Source organism: Bos mutus, chromosome 11 (assembly GCF_027580195.1).
Source record: "Bos mutus isolate GX-2022 chromosome 11, NWIPB_WYAK_1.1, whole genome shotgun sequence".
Taxonomy (NCBI): Eukaryota; Metazoa; Chordata; class Mammalia; order Artiodactyla; family Bovidae; genus Bos; species Bos mutus.
In genome coordinates this window covers 16,790,690-16,809,102 of record NC_091627.1, presented here as the reverse complement: position 1 = coordinate 16,809,102, position 18,413 = coordinate 16,790,690, and the positions used below count along the sequence as shown (strand labels likewise).

The following is an 18,413-nucleotide window of genomic DNA, read 5'->3' as shown; positions in this document are numbered from 1 at the left end:
TTGACCCACTGAGAATGAAGGTAGTGTACAAAAATTACTTTATTACAACATCTTACAAAACAACAGACCAGCAGTCAAGAGCATCCCACATATAGAAAAAAATAAACATATATACATATATTTCCCTAAAACTGAGATGTCCAAAACACACTCAAGACAAAGTCTTAAAAGCTTATGGCGTGAGTAGCCTTCATCTAATCACGAGGAATGAATTAGTCCTTTCAACAAGAGAGCGGCCTGTGCAATGAATTACTTTCTGATAGAACCTCATGGAGAATTTGTCCACCTGTTTTTTATCATGATTCTCTTTATTGATCGAAGAACTAGACTCCAAACTCCAGATTGTCATAGAAGAGGAGCTGACATATCAGATGTTTCAGATTCATACTTTGTATACCAGCATGCTGTTACTAATGCCCAGTCTTTCCAGGTTTCCTAAGACAAAATTCCATTCCTATTGTCACAACCTAACCAAGAAGTAATTGAAAGCACCACAAAAATACTTGCCTTTAATACTTTAATGGCGATACCTCACTGAAATTATCTTTTATTTTCCTAATAAAAAGAAATACATCTCACAAAATAGACCCAAATATTTAAAAACAAAATATAAAGCAAAATGTTATATAATCCAAACTTGAAATTTACTGTAATGCTACTTCTTCAGCTAAAGAAAAATGAACACTTGAATATTTTAAACATTAAGGAATTGAAAATTCTGTCAGTGCATAAGGAAGTGGGTGGTGGTGTAAAAACAGCTGGAAAGTGTATTTAAAATAGCTTATTTTTCATTTTTCTTTTTTTTCATTTTTTAAATTTTATTGTTTTTATCTTTATATACATATTTTTTTCATTTTTCTAAGTGCAATGTTTTACTTTATATTATTTCTCTTTGGGGAAAGAGAAATGTAGTTTCCCTCAGGTTGAGAGAAATTCACTTCATATTTCATTTGAATCACAGTGACTTAACATTTGAAGTAAGGATATCTTTTCTGAGGAAAAAAAAATCACTTAAACCGAACTTTTAAAATCTGCAAGTCTTGAAAAAAAGATTCTGAAGTAGAATATCTACGTGGAGGCTTAACAGAATCAGGCAACATTTAGATGCCATCTAGTGGCCAAAACAGCAGCTGGATTATTAATTAAAGAGTTCTTTGAGCAAAAAATTGTCTGTGATTTTGCTGTTTTAGAGCAATGATAGGAAACTATTACTTCCCAGGCAATGGGATAGTGTTACATGAATAAAATTACATGAATAAAGTTCAGGTGGTATTTCCACCAGAAGAAGGTTTTGTTCCTTGACCCAATTCAAATGACATTTTTCTTCGAGCTCTTTCTTAGCAGTAAGAGAAGGCTCTGGAACTTTCTCACGTTGCCCTAGATTACATCCTTATTTCAAGTGGTTCAGAGTTAAATGGGAAAGAGTAGCTTTGTGCCACAGCTTTATTCACAGAAAAGCCAGGTCCAGTTGCAGCCCCCTGCTCCGCTGTCACCTGGTGCTTTTGCCAACGGGATCATGCCGATCCAGGAAACTGTCACTTCCTGGTGATGTGCAGACAACCGAGCAAATAAACAATGTTGTTGCCTGCAGGCTCAGAAGATCCGCACGGCAACCCAAGCCCCGACCCCGTGTCAACTCCATCACGAAACGTAAAGCATACCTGGGTTTTGTTAAGACTCTTGGAAAACAAAAGGGAGATGGCTCACATTCCTGGCATAGTCAGTATGGGCTGCAGATTTTCTCTTTCTGGGTCTCACCAAAGCCTGATAAGATGAGCATTTCTTATTTTTTGAAATATGTATGGACTATTTATCAACGTCTAGTTAAGTATCCAAGGTTGCAATGATATAAAGGCTGAGAAATAAAAAGCCTCCCCACAGGTGGAGAGACTTCCTAATTTTTCCAGATGGGAAAATAACTATCAACTGAAAGGACTGGGAAAACAACTCCAAAACGGAAACACAGGAGCCACAGTAGACACTACTTGAGCATTAAATGCAAAATGAGCTACTTAACTAAGGTTAATTGTCTTGTATGAGCTACGGATTTCAATTATCTATGTTATTTGTGTGGGTTCAGTTACCACAGACAAGCAGATTCCACATGCAATGAAAACAGGATTTGGGGCCCCTGAGAAGTGCCCATCAGAAGGGGGGCAGCCACACACAGAGTCCCAAGGTGGTCCCCACGGGTGGGCAGAGGGTGGTCCAGCTTCCAGCTTCACCAGTTCAACTTCACCAGTCTAACTTCAGGTCTGCTTTGCTCCATACATATTTCCCTCCTCGCTTTAGAAACATCTTCTCATCAAAGCCACTGAATTTTATAGCTTCTTCTACACCCACGTCCAAGATGGACTTGGAAGGATCCTTCCGCCCATTTCTACAGTTCAGGAAGCGCATCTAGGAAATTCAGGACAAAAGTTAGAATATTTCCATATAATTTTCCTATAAAACTCAACTAGAGGGATCAACTCAAAATGATTCTGGATATTCCAATCATTCCAACAAATGTTTGTGGAGACCTATAAGCGAGATGCTCCCCTGGGGATGCTGAGCCCATTGGACAGCATTTCTGCTCTCAACCAGCTCCCTTCACCCACCTGAACACGTTAGGCCAGGTAAGTGCAGGATAACCAGAATTGTATACACGTACGTATCCCTCCATTGGAGGGTAGGATAATTTGGAAAGTCTTCCAAAAGATGCTGACATCTGAGTTGTGTTTTGAAATTGTAAGCCGGAGAGAGTAGTATTGTTAAAGCCCAGAAACAATACAGTAAATTTGCGAAATTTCAGGTAGATGATATTGCTGGTGTGAAAACTGTGTGTGCACAAGCAAGTGAAGAATAATAAAATGTTCTTTTAAGAAAGGGAGAGAAGGTTGTACGAAAAGGCACTTCAAAGCCAGGCAGGTCCCACATCAAGAAGTGTCACGTGCCCTGTTAAGGGTCTTGGTGGTGGTATTCACTCACTCAGCCTGTCCGACTCTTTGCTACCCCCATGGACTGTAGCCCGCCAAGCTCCTCTGTCCCTGGGATTTCCCAGGCAGGAACACTGGAGTGGGTTGCCATTTCCTCCTCCAGGGGATCTTCCCGGATCAGGGATTGAACCCACATCTCCTGCATTGGCAGTCAGGTTCTTTGCCACTGAGCCACCAGGGAAGTCCAGGGGTCTTGGTTTTTATCCTAAATTAAGCATCCTGGAGCGAGGAACCAGATCTTCATACCTTATGACCTACCATGGCACAGAGCATTTTATAGTAATTCTTACTGAATCAAAATGCTCTTAAATTGTCAAAAGTAAATTTTGTTCCCACTCTGTTTATTCCAACTATGCAAATACCAGAGAATTTTGAAGGAACATTGGTAAAAATCCCCAGGCAGTAAGGATACTCCAAAAATAAATTCCGTTTGACTTTTCCTCTCTACCTTGAACCCATAAACTAAACACTTGTGTTATCACCCTCACCCCTCTGCTCTGTAAAGAAAGCTCATATTGACAAAAAAGTGAGTGACTGTGAAGTATCACTGATTAACTTGAAAATAATAAAGTGTCAAAAGTCACAGTAAGCATTTCTTGAAACACCAAATCCAACTTAAATATGGAAAAGCCACTGTTCTTAGAACTCATTTCTTAAACACAGGTCTTTGAATGGAAGTATTTGTCCTGTGCTAGAAATATTGGCAAACGTTTCTGAATTGGGACAAAAACAGAAGAGACAGAGAGGGAAAGGGAAAGTGATTTTTCAGTTTTGAGAATGCTGGGTTATCTTTTCCCTCGGAAGGCAGTGGCATAGGAACGTATTGGTGGCTTTAGGGGACTCTGCAACCTCTTCACCCCAAAGCTGACGGCAATCTGTTAGAGATAAGCCGGCAGCATCTGAGGAGTTAAAGGCAATAATGTGACTTGTGACACATCCTTCGGGCAAAGAACCCCTGGTACCCCATGACCAGAGAAGCCAGCCAAAGATGGCATAACAGAGGGAGTCTGCTTTGTGTGATGTCAGCTCCACACAACCTCCGTGGATCCATGGCCACGGGGAAGACACCGTGTAGTGGCGGAGGGGGCAGGGTGGTCATGCAAACATGGGCACTGGGTTCAAGCCGACACCTGCCCAACGCCTTAGCTCCAATGTGGGCACAGTGGATGAAGTCAGGGCTCTATAGTGTTGATGCTAATCAGTGACAATAAAAATAGGAAATGCTGGCTAAAAAGAACGAATATGGGTTAAACGGTTATGCTGACTGTAACTCAACTCTGGCCTTGCTGCTTAGCTAATTTTTAAGGGATCATTTTATGATGCACTAGAAATACTCACATATTCATCCAGAATAAGGTAGGAATCTCTCATCTGCAAAGGAGAAATTACAGACAAATTTAGTTTCAGGCATAGTTTTCAGTACGTACACTCAGCTGTCTGCCTTACAATGTTCGTGTGTTTGCTTCACCTTATCTCTGGAGTCACCATTTCTCAAATCTCCTGAGCATCTTTGGATTCATCTCCACAAGGTAAGCCACCTGCCAGGACCCCGCCCCCACCCAAAATGCCCCCCACCCGGGCAAGCTGTCTGTGTCCATTCAGATTCTAACAGATTCCAGCAAGCTGGCCTCTGCGTCCTGCTGGAAGGGTCACAGGGCGCTCTGAAAGCGCCTCTGACAAGGAAGCACCCAGGCTAACTCTCCATGCCCTCCAGATCTTGGGATGCCCCGTCCTTCCCTGTTCAGTGTTCCTCATGTGTGTGACATGCCTCTAACGGACCCCCTTTTCAGTGAATAAAGCAGAATCTCTAATGCTACTGCCTGTGTACTAAGTTGCTTCAGCCGTGTCCAACTCTTCGCCACCCCGTGGACTGTAGTCCCCCAGGCTCCTCTGTCTATGGGATTCTCCAGGCATGAATACTGGAATGGGTTGCCAGTTCTTTCTCCAGGGGATCTTCCCAACCCAGGGATCGAACCTGTGTCTCTTATGTCTCCTGGATTGTCAGGCGGGTTCTTTACCACTAGAGCCACCTGGGAAGCCCTTTAATGCTATTACCTGGGAGCTTACTGAGGACTTGAACATTGCTTTCATTCCTCGTAACTAGTGACGTCTTTCAGAGGTAGGCGGAGGGTGTATCTGTACTTCTGTAGGAAGTTGTACCCTCCCTACGTACCCACAGAGGTTGGGGTCTGCACATGTGTTTGCATAAAGGCCAGATTGTAAATATTTTTCAGTCTTGTAGGCTGTTGGTCTCTACGGCAACTTTAGTTCACCTTTCTTTACCTCTGACATAGGTGAAGTCAGCCCAACCTTGCCTCTCACACAGCTGAGGTCAGCTAACTTTATCTCTGATGTGGGTGAGGCCAGTTAACCCTTTTTCTGATGTAGGTGAGGTCAGTTAATCCTGCCTCTGACATGGTGAGGTCAGTTAATTCTATGACTCAGGCCCCTGTGTTTCTGAAATGGGGGAGTGATTTCTGGTTCATGGTCCCTCTGTGAAGAACTCACCCAAGTATTAATAATAATGCTTATTATAACTTATATGTTCTTTGATCTCACATTAACTGCATAATTAAGACAACTTTTATAAAGTCAAATACAACAGTGTGGACATATGAGTATTCTCCTCTGTTTTCTGTCCTCTTTTTGAAAGCTGCTCTGACCCCATCTGGGAATTTTCTTATTCATGCTCTGGTCAACATGACTTAGGAGTCTAAAGCATAAGGAATGAGTCCTTGTTCTGGAATTTCCAATATGATATAAGCATGTGAGGGAGAGATTTTGCTGCATGTTTATTCTTCGGGGGAAGATGGGGAAAGCTTTTGATTTTTAAATAATTGAAAAATAATAAAACTACCTATTTTAGAAAAATTTAAAGTCTGAAGAGTTATCAAGGTAGACAAAAATGATTGATAATCCATTACCCCAAGACGACCACAGGATGCGTACATACACACCCGTGCACACTAGGATTAAAGGTAGAATGGATTTTGCCTGTTGTTCTTTATTTCCACCCAATGTCATATCATGCAAATTTATCCTGGCTCCCTAATGTACTTAGTCAGTATAACATTCCATACTGACAACATGAGTTTACCTGTTCTCTGTATGCTGAGTATCAGACTACCTTCAATTTTTTTTTTTTTACTCCTCTCCTTAACACTGCAGGAACATAGCTTTGAACAAGAAGTTCTTTTTTCCTTTGGCTTCAGAGAACACTCTGATTATTTACTCTGTGGAATCTCTGCAGGGTAGACATGCTTTGGCTGACATGGTTTAATCTACAGGACATATGCATTTGTGCTAACAAGACATATCCACTGTTCTCACTGGAAACCTAAAGATTTAGTACAGCTTCTATATCTACCATGAGACTCCTCCCCTTTCTCCACGAAACCCTCCCACATCCCAGCATGGGCAGCCCTTGGTGGAGACACTTTTCTCTTTGGAGCTACGTGTGTGATGGGAAACAAAATGATGTTCACTTTCTATTAATACACTTTAATACACTTAGAAAGTTCACTTTCTGACCTTCTGGTTAGACTCGGGCACCAAGCAGGACACATCCTTGTGGCGATCCAAGAACGCTTCAAACTCCTCGTCGCTGATCACGAACCGTTCCGCTTCTCTCAGAGCATCTTCTCCAGAGTTCTCACCCTCAATTATGAGACACTGGAAGACCTGAAACACAAGGGTGGTGTTGGCCTCCTAACGAGCTTTCCACCACTTTTTATCCCAAATTGCATTTCCCTCTGAACCAAGCTTCATCCCTCCTGAGCAGAGAAAGTGAAATTGTTAGTCGCTCAGTTGTGTCCGGCTCTTTGCGACCCCGTGGACTGTGGACTGCAGCCCACCATGCTCCTCTGTCCATGGGATTTCCCAGGCAAGCATACTGGAGTGAGCACACATTTCCTTCTCCAGGAGATCTTCCTGACCCAGGGATCGAACCCACGTCTCCCGCATTGCAGGCGGATTCTTTACCATCTGCGTCACCAGGGAAGCTCAGCAGAGAAAACTTGTTCAACTGAGGAACATTCTAGAAAGACACTGCTCTGGCAAAATGAAAATGTGACCTGAAATTTAGGAATATGGTACTAAAAGCCCAAATATTCCCAAAATATAATGTTTTAAAAAACTGATCTAGGTTATATTTGATTTAGTCTTTTTTTTTTTTTTCATAATATGAGTGAAATGAATTGAAGTTGCTCAGTCGTGTCCAACTATTTTCAACCCTGTGGACTGTAGTCTGCCAGGCTTCTCCATCCATGGAATTTTCCAGGCAAGGATACTGGAGTAGGTTGCCATTTCCTTCTCCAGGGGATCAACATTGGGTAATTGGCCATCTTTTACAAAATTAGAAACTTCAGCTGAAATCAATGTAAATTCATAAGAATATTTTATATATCTAGAAATCTCTCTTAGTGTTCTGAAAATAATCTTCATGAGATGAACAGAATTGGAATTGGAAAGTATAGGAGAGGAACTCCTTTACTATTACTTTTGGGGGCATCTCTAGCCTTTGGGTTTGGAACATCAGCTAGTTATACCTATTGAGATGAACAGTTTTGGGGGACTTGAGGAATAGAAGTGATTTTTATGTATATATCTATGTCGTAGTTCTTTGATACAAAATAATCAGGTTTATAATATGCGTGCTCAGTCACTCAGTTGTGTCCAACTCTTTGCGACTCCATGGACTGTAGCCCACCAGGCTCCTCTGTCCATGGGTTTCTCCAGATAAGAATACTGGAGTGGAGAGTGGGTTGCCATGCCCTCTTAACAGGGGCTCTTCCTGACCCAGGAATCTTCCTGAGATGCACACCTCCTGCATCTCCTGCATTGGCAGGCACATTCTTTATAACTAGTGCCACCTGGGAAGCCATTTATAATACATCTGCCTATAAATTTTCAATTTTTTAGATCAGCATTTTATTGTTAGTATTTATACTGTGGTATTTTTAAAAGTAGTTTTTAAACCTTCATAGAAATGCATATTGTTTCTTACTACATTTTAGATTTAAGTGATGAAATATACCAGTTGAAATAGGCTTCCTAAAATATTTAACACTTTAATTTTGAGGTAGTCCCTTTAGGTTTTAAGCCATTATGTGCATGCATGCCTGCTAAGTTGCTTCAGTCATGTCCGACTCTTTGAGACCCCATGAACCATAGCCCGCCAGGCTCCTCTGTCCATGGGATTCTCCAGGCAAGAATATGGAGTGGGTTGTCATTCCTTCTCCAGAGGATCTTCCAGACCTAGGGATCAAATCCAGGTCACCTGCACTGGATTTAATCCACTGCAGGAGGATTTTTTACCATCTGAGTCAAGGAAGACTCATCTGCTAGAGAAGGAGTCAAATACCGCCTCCTACATGAAGTCTTCCTGGTTTTTTGGCAGAATTAAACCTTTCCCATTTTGCCTTCCCACTTTATCCCAGCAGACATAGCTTCATATTCCATGAGTTTTCTTCCTCTCTTTTCCTTCCTAGAATTGAATTCTACATCCTATCTTCAGTTGTATTAGTCTGGGATCCAGCCACAGACTTTGATGGATTCCTGCATGACAATGACCAGGGCAGATTGTTAAGAATACATATTCAGGGGCTTCCTTGGCGGTCCAGTGATTAAGAAATCTCCTTGCAATGCAAAGGACACAAGTTCAATCCCTGAACTGGGAAGATCCCACATGCCTCGGAGCCACTAAGCCCATGCACCACAGCTACTGAGCCCAGGAGCTGCAAATCCTGAGTCCACATGCTGTTAACTACTGAAGTCTAAAGCTTGTGCTCTGCATCAAGAGAAGTCACCATAATGAGAAGCTCACACCCTGCACCTAGAGCACAGACCCTCACTGCTGCAATTAGAAAAAAGTTCATGTGGCAGTGAAGACCCAGCACAGTCAAAAATGAATAAATCTTTACCAAAAACAAAACAAAACAAAAACCGACATATTCACACAAGTCCTCCTGCTAATCTGTTTCAGGACAGTGCGTATGGGATGAGCCCCCAGAAGCCAATTCTAAGTCTAGCAGCAAGAAGGACCAAACCCAGCTGGCTCTCTGAGTCCAGAGCTCTCTGTATCCTTATCATTTTTGGTGTCCCTGAAGCAAATCTCTCCTGAACGCTCACTGCATTACAATCACAAAAGCAACGAGGTTGGTACCTTCCAGCGGACGGGGTTGAGCGCGGTTATCTGTTCCTTCATATCCTCGTCCACGTTGAATCGATTGATGACTGAGTTTATCTTGAAGGCCACTCTGTATTCCTTACACCATGTCCTCAGTTTCTGGAGATTTTCCACGTGGTTCTTCTTTCCTTGACCACGGCCAATAAGGACATTGACCTGCTCGTCAAAGCTGTCACAGGAGATGGCGAGAATGTCCAAATATTCACCTGAGGGAAAACGATCACTGTTAGGCTTTTCTGTCCAAGGAGGAAAACTTAGGTTAAGCTTTTCCATCCAAGGATGAAAGCATAGGATTTGGGGCTTCCCTGGTGGCTGACGGGGAAAAAATCGGCCTGCCAACGCAGGAGACATGGGTTCACTCCCTGATCTAGGAAGATGCCCACATGCCTCAGAGCAACCAAGCCCGAGTACCACTACTGAGCTTGGGCTCCAAGCCCAGGAGCCACAGCGACAGAAGCCTACACGCCCCTGAGCCTGTGCTTCGCAACACGAGAAGCCTCTACAAGGAAGAGTTGCCTCTGGTGCCCAAAACTAGAGAAAAGCCCTCACAGCAGGGAAGTCAGCACAGCCAAAAACAAAGAAATAAAATTATGTGTATATATATATATATATATATATATATATATATAAAAGAGCATAGGCTTTCAAGCCAGAGGTGGAGAACTGGAGCCTTAGGGACCACAGAAGAAGGCAAAAACGTTTTGTTTGTTCCTCCAGACATTTTAAAATGTTACAGGAGCTAAATCTGACTACATGTCAGCTCTGTGTCTGTTACTTTGACCTTTGCTTCCCTTTGCTATTGTTCACTAAAAGAATACTGTCCATATACAATGGCCTGCCTCGGAGAACCCTGGCCCTCTGCCTGAGTGTTAAACCAAAATGCTTTTGTTCAGAGAAACACCCTGAACTTGTCCACCTGCAAGAGAAAAGAAACTTATACATATCCTTCCTGAGGGCCCTTGAGGGAATAATTGCAAAACCTGGGGCCTTTTTACTTTATTCCTCATCTGCTCCAGACCCCAATGAGATGCTTATTTTGAGACAGTCTGCGATCTGGTCCTTCTGCCAGCTTTTGGAGTCAAGTCCTTATTCCTTGTCTCAACACCTCCTCTCCCAGTTTTAAGGCTTGTCGTGTGGTGAGCAGAGCCAGCTTCGACTTGGTAACAAAAATATTTCATGCTGTTTTCAAAGAGTTTTATTTGGGAGATTGAACATAGTCATTAAAAAGAATGAAATAATGCAACCACAGCAATATGGATGGACCAGGAAATTGTCATATTGAGTGAAGTCGGGCAGAAAAAGAGAAACATGGAATGATAGGGCTTGTATTGCAGAATCTTAAAAATGATACACAGGAACTTATTTACAAATGGAAACAGACTCTCTGACTTAGAGAATGAATGCATGATCACCGGGAGGGAGCAGGGCAGTGACAGCCTCGGGTCTGCGACTAACCAAGTGGAAGCACTTGGGACTGACCTGGACAGTCTATGACCATAGACTGACCATAGCGGTCTAAACTGCTATGTTTAAAACAGACAACCAACAAGCACCTACTATGGAGCACAGGGAACTCTGCTCAATACTCTTTAATAACCTTAATGGGAAAAAGAATTTGAGAAAGAGTAGATTTATGTATAACTAAATTGGAGGAGGAAATGGCAACCCACTCCAGTATTCTTGCCTGGGAAATTCCATGGACAGAGGGGCTTGGCCGGCTATATAGTCCATGGGGTTGCAGAGTCTGACACGACTGAGCGACTGAGCACGTGGAACACACTCTAATACAAAATAAAAGGTGTAAAAAAATAGAGTGTAGATTTAGGATGTATCTTTAATAGTCTGAGGGTATGGCAACACTAACCCTGATCTCTGATACAGGACAAAAATCAATGGCTGTTCACAATTGGCTGTCAAAGTGTCTGCTATGAATAGTCCTTGCACTTTCTTGTTTTCTCCAGTGATCTTTTTTCTTTGCTGTTTTTCAGTCACTAAGTCATTCATGTCTGATTCTTTGTGACCCCATGGACAGCAGCATGCCAGGCTCTCCTGTCCTCCACTAACTCCAGGAGTTTGGTCAAATTCATGTCCATTGAGTTGGTGATGCTATCTAACCATCTCATCCTCTGCCTCCCACTTCTCCTGCCTTCAGTCTTTCCCAGCATCAGGGTCTTTTCCAATGAGTCGACTCTTCGAATCAGGTGGTCAAAGTATTGGATCTTCAGCATCATCCTTTTTCTTGCTGCTACTGCTAAGTCACTTCAGTCGTGTCCGACTCTGTGTGACCAACCCCATAGACGGCAGCCCACCAGGCTCCGCTGCACCTGGGATTCTCCAGGCAAGAACATTGGAGTGGGTTGCCATTTCCTTCTCTAACTCATGAAAGTAAAAAGTGAAAGTTAAGTCGCTCAGTCATGTCCAACTCTTCACAACCCCATGGACTTCGGCCTACCAGGCTCCTCCGTCCATGGGATTTTCCAGGCAAGAGTACTGGAGTGGGGTGCCATTCTTAGACACTTTCAAATTTGCTACTTTGCACTGCCTTTCCAGACCAGCTTCTGAGCTTTTTGCCCTAAGGTGCAACACTGCTCGTGGTCCTTACTCCTCACACCACACCTCTTGGAGGGAACGCACTGCCCAGGACACAGCCAGCAAACCCAGCTCAGTCTTCTCTGCTTACATGGCTCCCTAACCCTGTCTTATGTCTCTAAATCCAGTTCCCAAAGCTTACTTTTGAATTTCTGATGGTCACCTTTGACTGAGTGACTACCTTCACGGGTGTTTTGTTGCTGACTTGTGGCCCTGTGCTCCTCCTGTTAACCTTTCCCAGATGGGAAGTACAACCCTCCCCCACACCCCACCCTCCCCTCCCCCACATCCATATTTCTTCATTGTTTAGGAAAGAGGGTTTCATCAGAGATTCCCGTGAACATCCTCAATAAATCGTACATGCAACTACCCTTTGAGTGATTTCAAGACTCAAACAACTCACAGAAGGCAAACACAGAACATTTACCCAAAGAGTCCAATCAGAACTGTTTACTAAAATGGTAGTAGTGCTCTGTGCTGACCTAAATGGGGTGGAAATCAAAAAAAAGAGGGGATACATGTAAACAAACAGCTGATCCACTCTGCTGTACGGCAGAAACTAACACAATATTGTAAACAGCTATACTCCAATAAGAATTAATTTTAAAAAACTGTTAAAAAACAAAATAAATAGAATAGACGAAATAAATAAGTTAAATAAAGTGTAATAATAGCTAACATTTTTCAAATGCTTCCTAAATTCCAGGTACTGCTCTAAGAATATTAATAAGTGTAAGTGTTAGTCACTCAGTCATGCCCAACTCTTTTCAACCCCATGGACTGCAGCCCACCAGGCTCCTGTGTCCAAGAGATTTTCTAGGCAAGGATACTGGAGTGGGTTGCCATTTACTTCTCCAAGAATATTAATATCTATGTAAAAATTAGCACTAAGGGACCTCTACAGTCTTAGGCTTCTCTGGTGGCTTAGTGGTAAAGAATCCACCTGCCAATGCAGGAGACACAGGTTTGATCCCTGAGTCAGGAAGAGCCCCTGGAGAAGGAAATGGCAACCTACTCCAGTATTTTTGCCTGGAGAATCCCATGGACAGAGGAGCCTGGCAGGTTACTATCCATGAGGTCACAAAAGAGTAGGACACGACTTAGTGACAAAATATCAACAGTCTTAAGACCAGGCGTTCGTAACCCTGATTGCAGAGTGGAATCCCTTTGGAGCACCCCAAGTTGGAATGTCCACACACCACAAGGCTCTGAAATAAATAGTCTGGAGGCTAGTCCCAGCAGTGATGTCTTATTTAAAGTTCCTCAGTAGCCAAAAGATACATAGCCAGAGGGGAGAATGACTATTTTAGTCCAATCCCTCAATTTATACAGGACACTACTAAAATAGAGTCATTTCCATAAATACTCTAAAAATTAAACATGAATAGGAAACAATAAGGTCAGGGCTTGCCAAACTGTCCACTGTGTTCATCTTCCCCACTAATGACTCAACTAAAGCTACTTTGATAATGGACGGGAGCATCTGCTGGTGGGTCCTGCTATCTGCTTTGCCATACTTGTTTATGAGAGCGAAACTTGGCGTGCAGCCTGAAGAGAGATTACAACAAGCATACTCGCTTTTTTCCTCCCTTCGGATCCCCAGCAGGCCAGGCCAGAGGCCCAGGATGGACGGAAATACAGTGACCAACAGTGACAGAGGCCAGAGTCACATGCCGTGGGGGCTGCTCACCGTACTTCTGGAACCACCTCTCGCGGATCAGGCTCCCGTTGCTGACAATGCTGACGCTGGGCAGCTGCAGCTCCTGCTTACAGAACTTCACCAGCCTGCCCAGGTACTCGCCCCGGTCCTGGAGGAATGGCTCCCCGCCTGAGAAGTTGATCTTCTCCATACCTGGGACAGACAGCACATGGAGTTTCCTTCTATTTTAGCACTTCATCAACATCCATTATCATTTTAATGGCAAAAGTAGAGTTTTTCTCAAGGTAATAGAATGAGACTGGAGAGAAATGGCAAATAGATAGGGAAACAGTGACAGACTTTATGTTGGGGGGCTCCAAAATCACCACAGATGGTGACTGCAGCCATGAAATTAAAAGACGCTTGCTCCTTGGAAGAAGAGCTATGACCAACCTAGACAGCATATTAAAAAGCAGTGACATTACTTTGCCAACAAAGGTCGGTCTAGTCAAGGCTATGGTTTTTCCAATAGTCATGTATGGATGTGAGAATTGGACTATAAAGAAAGCTGAGAACCAAAGAATTGAGCTTTTGAACTGTGGTGTTGGAGAAGACTCTTGAGAGTCCTTTGGACTGGGAGGAGATTCAACCAGTCCATTCTAAAGGAGATCAGTCCTGAATATTAATTGGAAGGACTGATGCTGAAGCTGAAACTCCAATACTTTGGCCACCTCGTGTGAAGGACTGACTCATTTGAAAAGACCCTGATGCTGGGAAAGATTGAGGGCAGGAGGAGAAGGGGACAACAGAGGGTGAGATGGTTGGATGGCATCACTGACTCAATGGACATGAGTTTGGGTAAACTCCGGGAGTTGGTGATGGACAGGGAGGCCTGGCGTGCCACAGTCCATGGGGTTGCAAAGAGTCAGACACGACTGAGGGACTGAACTGAACTGAACAGAGAGAAATGGAGCTAGGACATAGATCCAAGGACATAGGTCCAAGCTCCAAAGCCTTTGATCTTTCTAAAGTGAGTTTGCCCTCCATCCTGGCTTTCCCAGGACAGTCCTGGTTTACAGAGACCACATCTCATCAGTTGTTCTTCCCAGGACCTGTTTTGCTCTCAAATGTTTCTGCAGTAGGACAGTGATAAATTATATCATCTCACTCTTCATAAGCTAACATGCTAGGAGGCAGCTTGTGTGACAAGCATTATTATTCCAAATAAAATATTGTTCCCTAAAAGTGTGATTAAGCAGGGACAGGTAACTGGGGAAAGTGAAACAGTGTGTTGGCCAGCAGTGTAGCCCGTGATGAGTTTGAGGAGCAGGCCAGAGGGGATGAGTGAACGAGAAGACTGAAGGAACGGGATGTAGAGATGCAGCTAAGAGCTTAGAAAAGGAGCCATTCATTCGCAGTGGCGGCAACACACAATCCATCCTGTCACAGCTCAGGTCAAGAGCTGTGACAATGCTCATAATGGCTGTGTTCTATTCAACCTGCTGTGTAAAAATCAGAGGAGTAAATAATATATTTTGGAAGCATCTTCATCCAGAGTGGTGGTAGTTTCGTTGCTTCAGTCATGTCAGACTCTTGCGACCTCATGGACTGTAGCCTGCCAGGCTCCTCCATCCATGGGATTCTCTAAGAACTCTGGAGTGGGTTGCCATTTCCTTCTCCAGGGAATTCCTTCCTGACCCAGGAGTCAAACCCAGGTCTCCTGCAATGCAGGCAGATTCTTTACCCACTGAGCTACGAAGGAAGCCTCTTCCTCCAGTGTAGCAATTTTAATTTTAAATGTAATGTATATTTACATTTATTTTCTTAATTTAAATTTAAAAGGAAATTTAAATTTTAACAGTCACCAAAATAGATTTTCCTTCATTTACCAGAAATTTCACTTACAGGACATACCACCCACACTATACCCTAACCATCTTAACTAACTTTGGTTTTATTTACTTAAAACTGAGAGGTCACAATATGTATTAATCATAACTATAATAGTTTATGCTCTACTGAAAAAACAAGAGCATTCATTTATTTGTGGCTTGTAGAAACTTTGTAAGATTGATATATGAGCTATCATTTTGCTCTATATTTTAAAGAATATTAAACTGATAGTCAGAACGTCAAATTTCTTGGCACATCTAATGAGTGCTGGAGCAGGAACTCAAATACTGGCCTTATGAATCAAGAGTCTAAGTTCTTTCCACCACCTCAGTCCTCTCCTCATTTGTTCGTTCATGCATTAATTCATCTATTCAAAAAATTCATTAGATTCCTATTACCTGCTACATATTTTGCTAGATAAAATGATTAACAGAATGTCAAGTTTCAGTCTTAGAACTCAAACTCTTGGGGGACCCAAGTATTAAAAACAGAACAGTAAAACAAAAGAGCACAATTTTAAACATGCTATAACAAGCAGTTAGGCTGCTTCCATTCCTTGGCAATGTAAGTAGTGTGCTGTGAACACAGCACTGTGCCATGTGCTTAGGTGCTCATTCATGTCTGCCTCTGCGACCTCATGGATTTTGGCCCACCAGGCTCCTCTGTCCATGGGAGTCTCCAGGCACGAATACTGGAGTGGGTTGCCATTCCCTTCTCCAGGGGATCTTCCTGACCCAGGGATCGAACCCCAGCCTCTTGGGTTTCCTGAATTGGCAGGCGGGTTCTTTACCTCTAGTGCCACCTGGGAAGGTATCTTGCATGAAGAAGACCAGGAATATTTCTAAGGAGCTTTGAAAGTTCACTAACAGAGCCTGGGGTGCCTGGCATTCCAGAAAGAGAGAACAGTGCGATCAGGGTCCACGAGGAAGGTGTTGGGGGAGAATTGTGTCACGTGATGTGCCCATAGCACGGGGTCCTTCAGGAAATGGGGTGAGGACAGCAGCGTGGTACTTGAAGCCTGTGCTCACAAGTTTGGGCTTGGAAGCCAGGGAAGAAAGTTCAGTAGGGGGAGTTATGCATCCAACATATATTTCCGTATGATCACGTGCTTTCCGTGGGGACAAAGGGACAATGAGATGAACTGCAACAGTCCTGGTGAGAAATACCAAGATGCTGAACTAGACGCCACTGGGAACGGCGGTGAGGTGGGTCAGGCGCTGGATGAGCTTCGGATGACCGGGCAGACATACGGGGAGTGAAATACGTCAGATCCAGTAACGGTCAGGTGCACGTTCTCAGCATGCTGCTGCTGCTGCTGCTGCTAAGTCGCTTCAGTCGTGTCCGACTCTGTGCAACCCCAGAGACGGCAGCCCACCAGGCTCCCCCATCTTGCCTGGGATTCTCCAGGCAAGAACACTGGAGTGGGTTGCCATTTCTTTCTCCAATGTATGAAAGTGAAAAGTGAAAGGGAAGTCACTCAGTCATGTCCGACTCCTAGAGACCCCATGGACTGCAGCCTACCAGGCTCCTCTGTCCATGGGATTTTCCAGGCAAGAGTAGTGGAGTGGGGGGCCATTGCCTTCTCTGCATTCTCAGCATATAAATTACCAAATTTGGCAAGGCTGGTGTCAGGATAGGAGCTAGTGGTTACCTCAGGCAGAAAGGGCAGGGGCTGAAGATGGCAGGAGCTATGGGCACCCTGCTGTTCTCTGTGCAGATCTGCCTGCTCTTTATCAGGATGTGGTCACTGTGACGTGCAGTATGTGTGCAAGACAAGTACGTGTTATATGTCTGCAGCAGAGTTAAGCAAGTTGAGAAAGACGCTGGTGATGTGGCTGAGGTTGCTGGCTTAGGAAGTGCTCTAGGGAAGACAGGCAGATGGGAGAGGAGGAGGGCAGATCAGTTTAGACCTGGACTGGCTGGGCTGTCTCTGAGATGCCTGCCTGTTACTGATACGGTGACACTCAGTGAGCAAGTCTCCAGAGCAAAAGCACTGCCTTACTTGAATGGTACACAGCTTCTCTAAATATTCATGATAAGAGCACGTAAATAATCCCAAACAACAAACCCAAACATTGCATTTCTTAAGTCAAAAGTTTTTGTATTTGTTGGTAGCTCTTACCAGCTGTTTCTGGGGAACTCAGTACATCAACTCAGAGAGAGGCACAACTTCCCAACCTGCCTCCTTCCCCATGCTGCTCACTTAGAAGAAGCGGTGATGCTTTGCTCCCTGATGCAGCCCACTCTGCAAGTTGGGAAGATCTCGGCACCCATCCACAGCTCACCCCCACCTCCTCTGGCCGGAGTGCATCCCCACTGTGTCCTGGGAAGGACTGAGTTCCTGGGGAACCTCTCCGACCGGGACTGCTCCCTGACCCAGCCTCTTCGCCCTTCTTGAAGTGACTGAGCACCTGAGGGTTTTCCTGGGTCTGGGGACTCACCTGCTTCTTTCAGCATCAGCAGACCTTTCTTGGCCTCCTCCAGCGGCAGCACGAAGGACGTTTTGGCTGTGTGGAAGCAGAAGCCACACTTGTAGTTGCACTGGCGGGTGAAGTGGTAATTGACGCTGGTGGGGGTGGTGGGCAGGTCGCCGCCGTCCTCTCCCTCCGCCCTGCCGGGCTCCCCCGCTTCCCTCCTGTCCTGGAGCGGCCGGCTCCTCTCGCCCCCTGCCAGCCAAGATGCTGCACGGAGCTGGAGGAACAGGGGCCCCAAGCTGCTCCACACAGAGCCCAGGGGCTGCAGGAAGACATTCAGCAGCTTGAGAGCAAATGCAATGGGTACCAGCATCCACATGGTGGCAGGTGCCCTGAGGCTGCGCTGTGGTGGCAAGTGCCCTGAGACTGCGTTGCAGCTGCAGGCTGGCTTTTATACATGCCTGGCCCCCTGTCATACGGGAGGAGGAACACACCTTCCTTGACTAACGCTCAGCTGAGTGTTAAGTTTCGATTTCCTTCTTCGTGAAAATGAAAGTTGGAACAGGGCCAAGACTAAAGTCTCAGGAGTAGGACCAACATCTGGTTTTCTCTGCCCCATGGCATAGCTCCGTCTCCTGGAATCAGTACTAGTTCAGACTGGATGTAGATGGACATGCTGCTCTCGAATCTCTATTTGGATCCAGCAGGTAGTG

At 44.4% G+C, this 18,413-nt stretch overlaps 1 protein-coding gene across 1 annotated transcript; it reads right to left on the bottom strand.

Annotated features, from left to right (window-relative positions):
* Positions 1-21: 21 nt before the first annotated feature.
* Positions 22-18,198, bottom strand: RSAD2 (radical S-adenosyl methionine domain containing 2). Its single transcript, XM_005902489.3, has 6 exons — positions 17,728-18,198; positions 13,445-13,606; positions 9,142-9,371; positions 6,510-6,659; positions 4,317-4,349; positions 22-2,400 (listed from the first exon to the last, which is right to left on the bottom strand). The coding sequence occupies exons 1-6, from the start codon at positions 18,077-18,079 to the stop codon at positions 2,236-2,238; spliced, it is 1,092 nt and encodes a 363-aa protein (XP_005902551.1). The 5' UTR covers positions 18,080-18,198; the 3' UTR covers positions 22-2,235.
* Positions 18,199-18,413: the final 215 nt, after the last annotated feature.

Excerpts from the sequence above, each read along its gene's own strand:
- RSAD2 (XM_005902489.3), bottom strand. The coding sequence starts at position 18,079 with ATGTGGATGCTGGTACCCATTGCATTTGCTCTCAAGCTGCTGAATGTC. Across the intron at positions 9,372-13,444 it reads GAGGTGGTTCCAGAAGTACG|GTGAATATTTGGACATTCTC; the intron begins GTGAGCAGCCCC and ends GTTTTCCCTCAG. Across the intron at positions 6,660-9,141 it reads TCAACCCCGTCCGCTGGAAG|GTCTTCCAGTGTCTCATAAT; the intron begins GTACCAACCTCG and ends CTTGTGTTTCAG.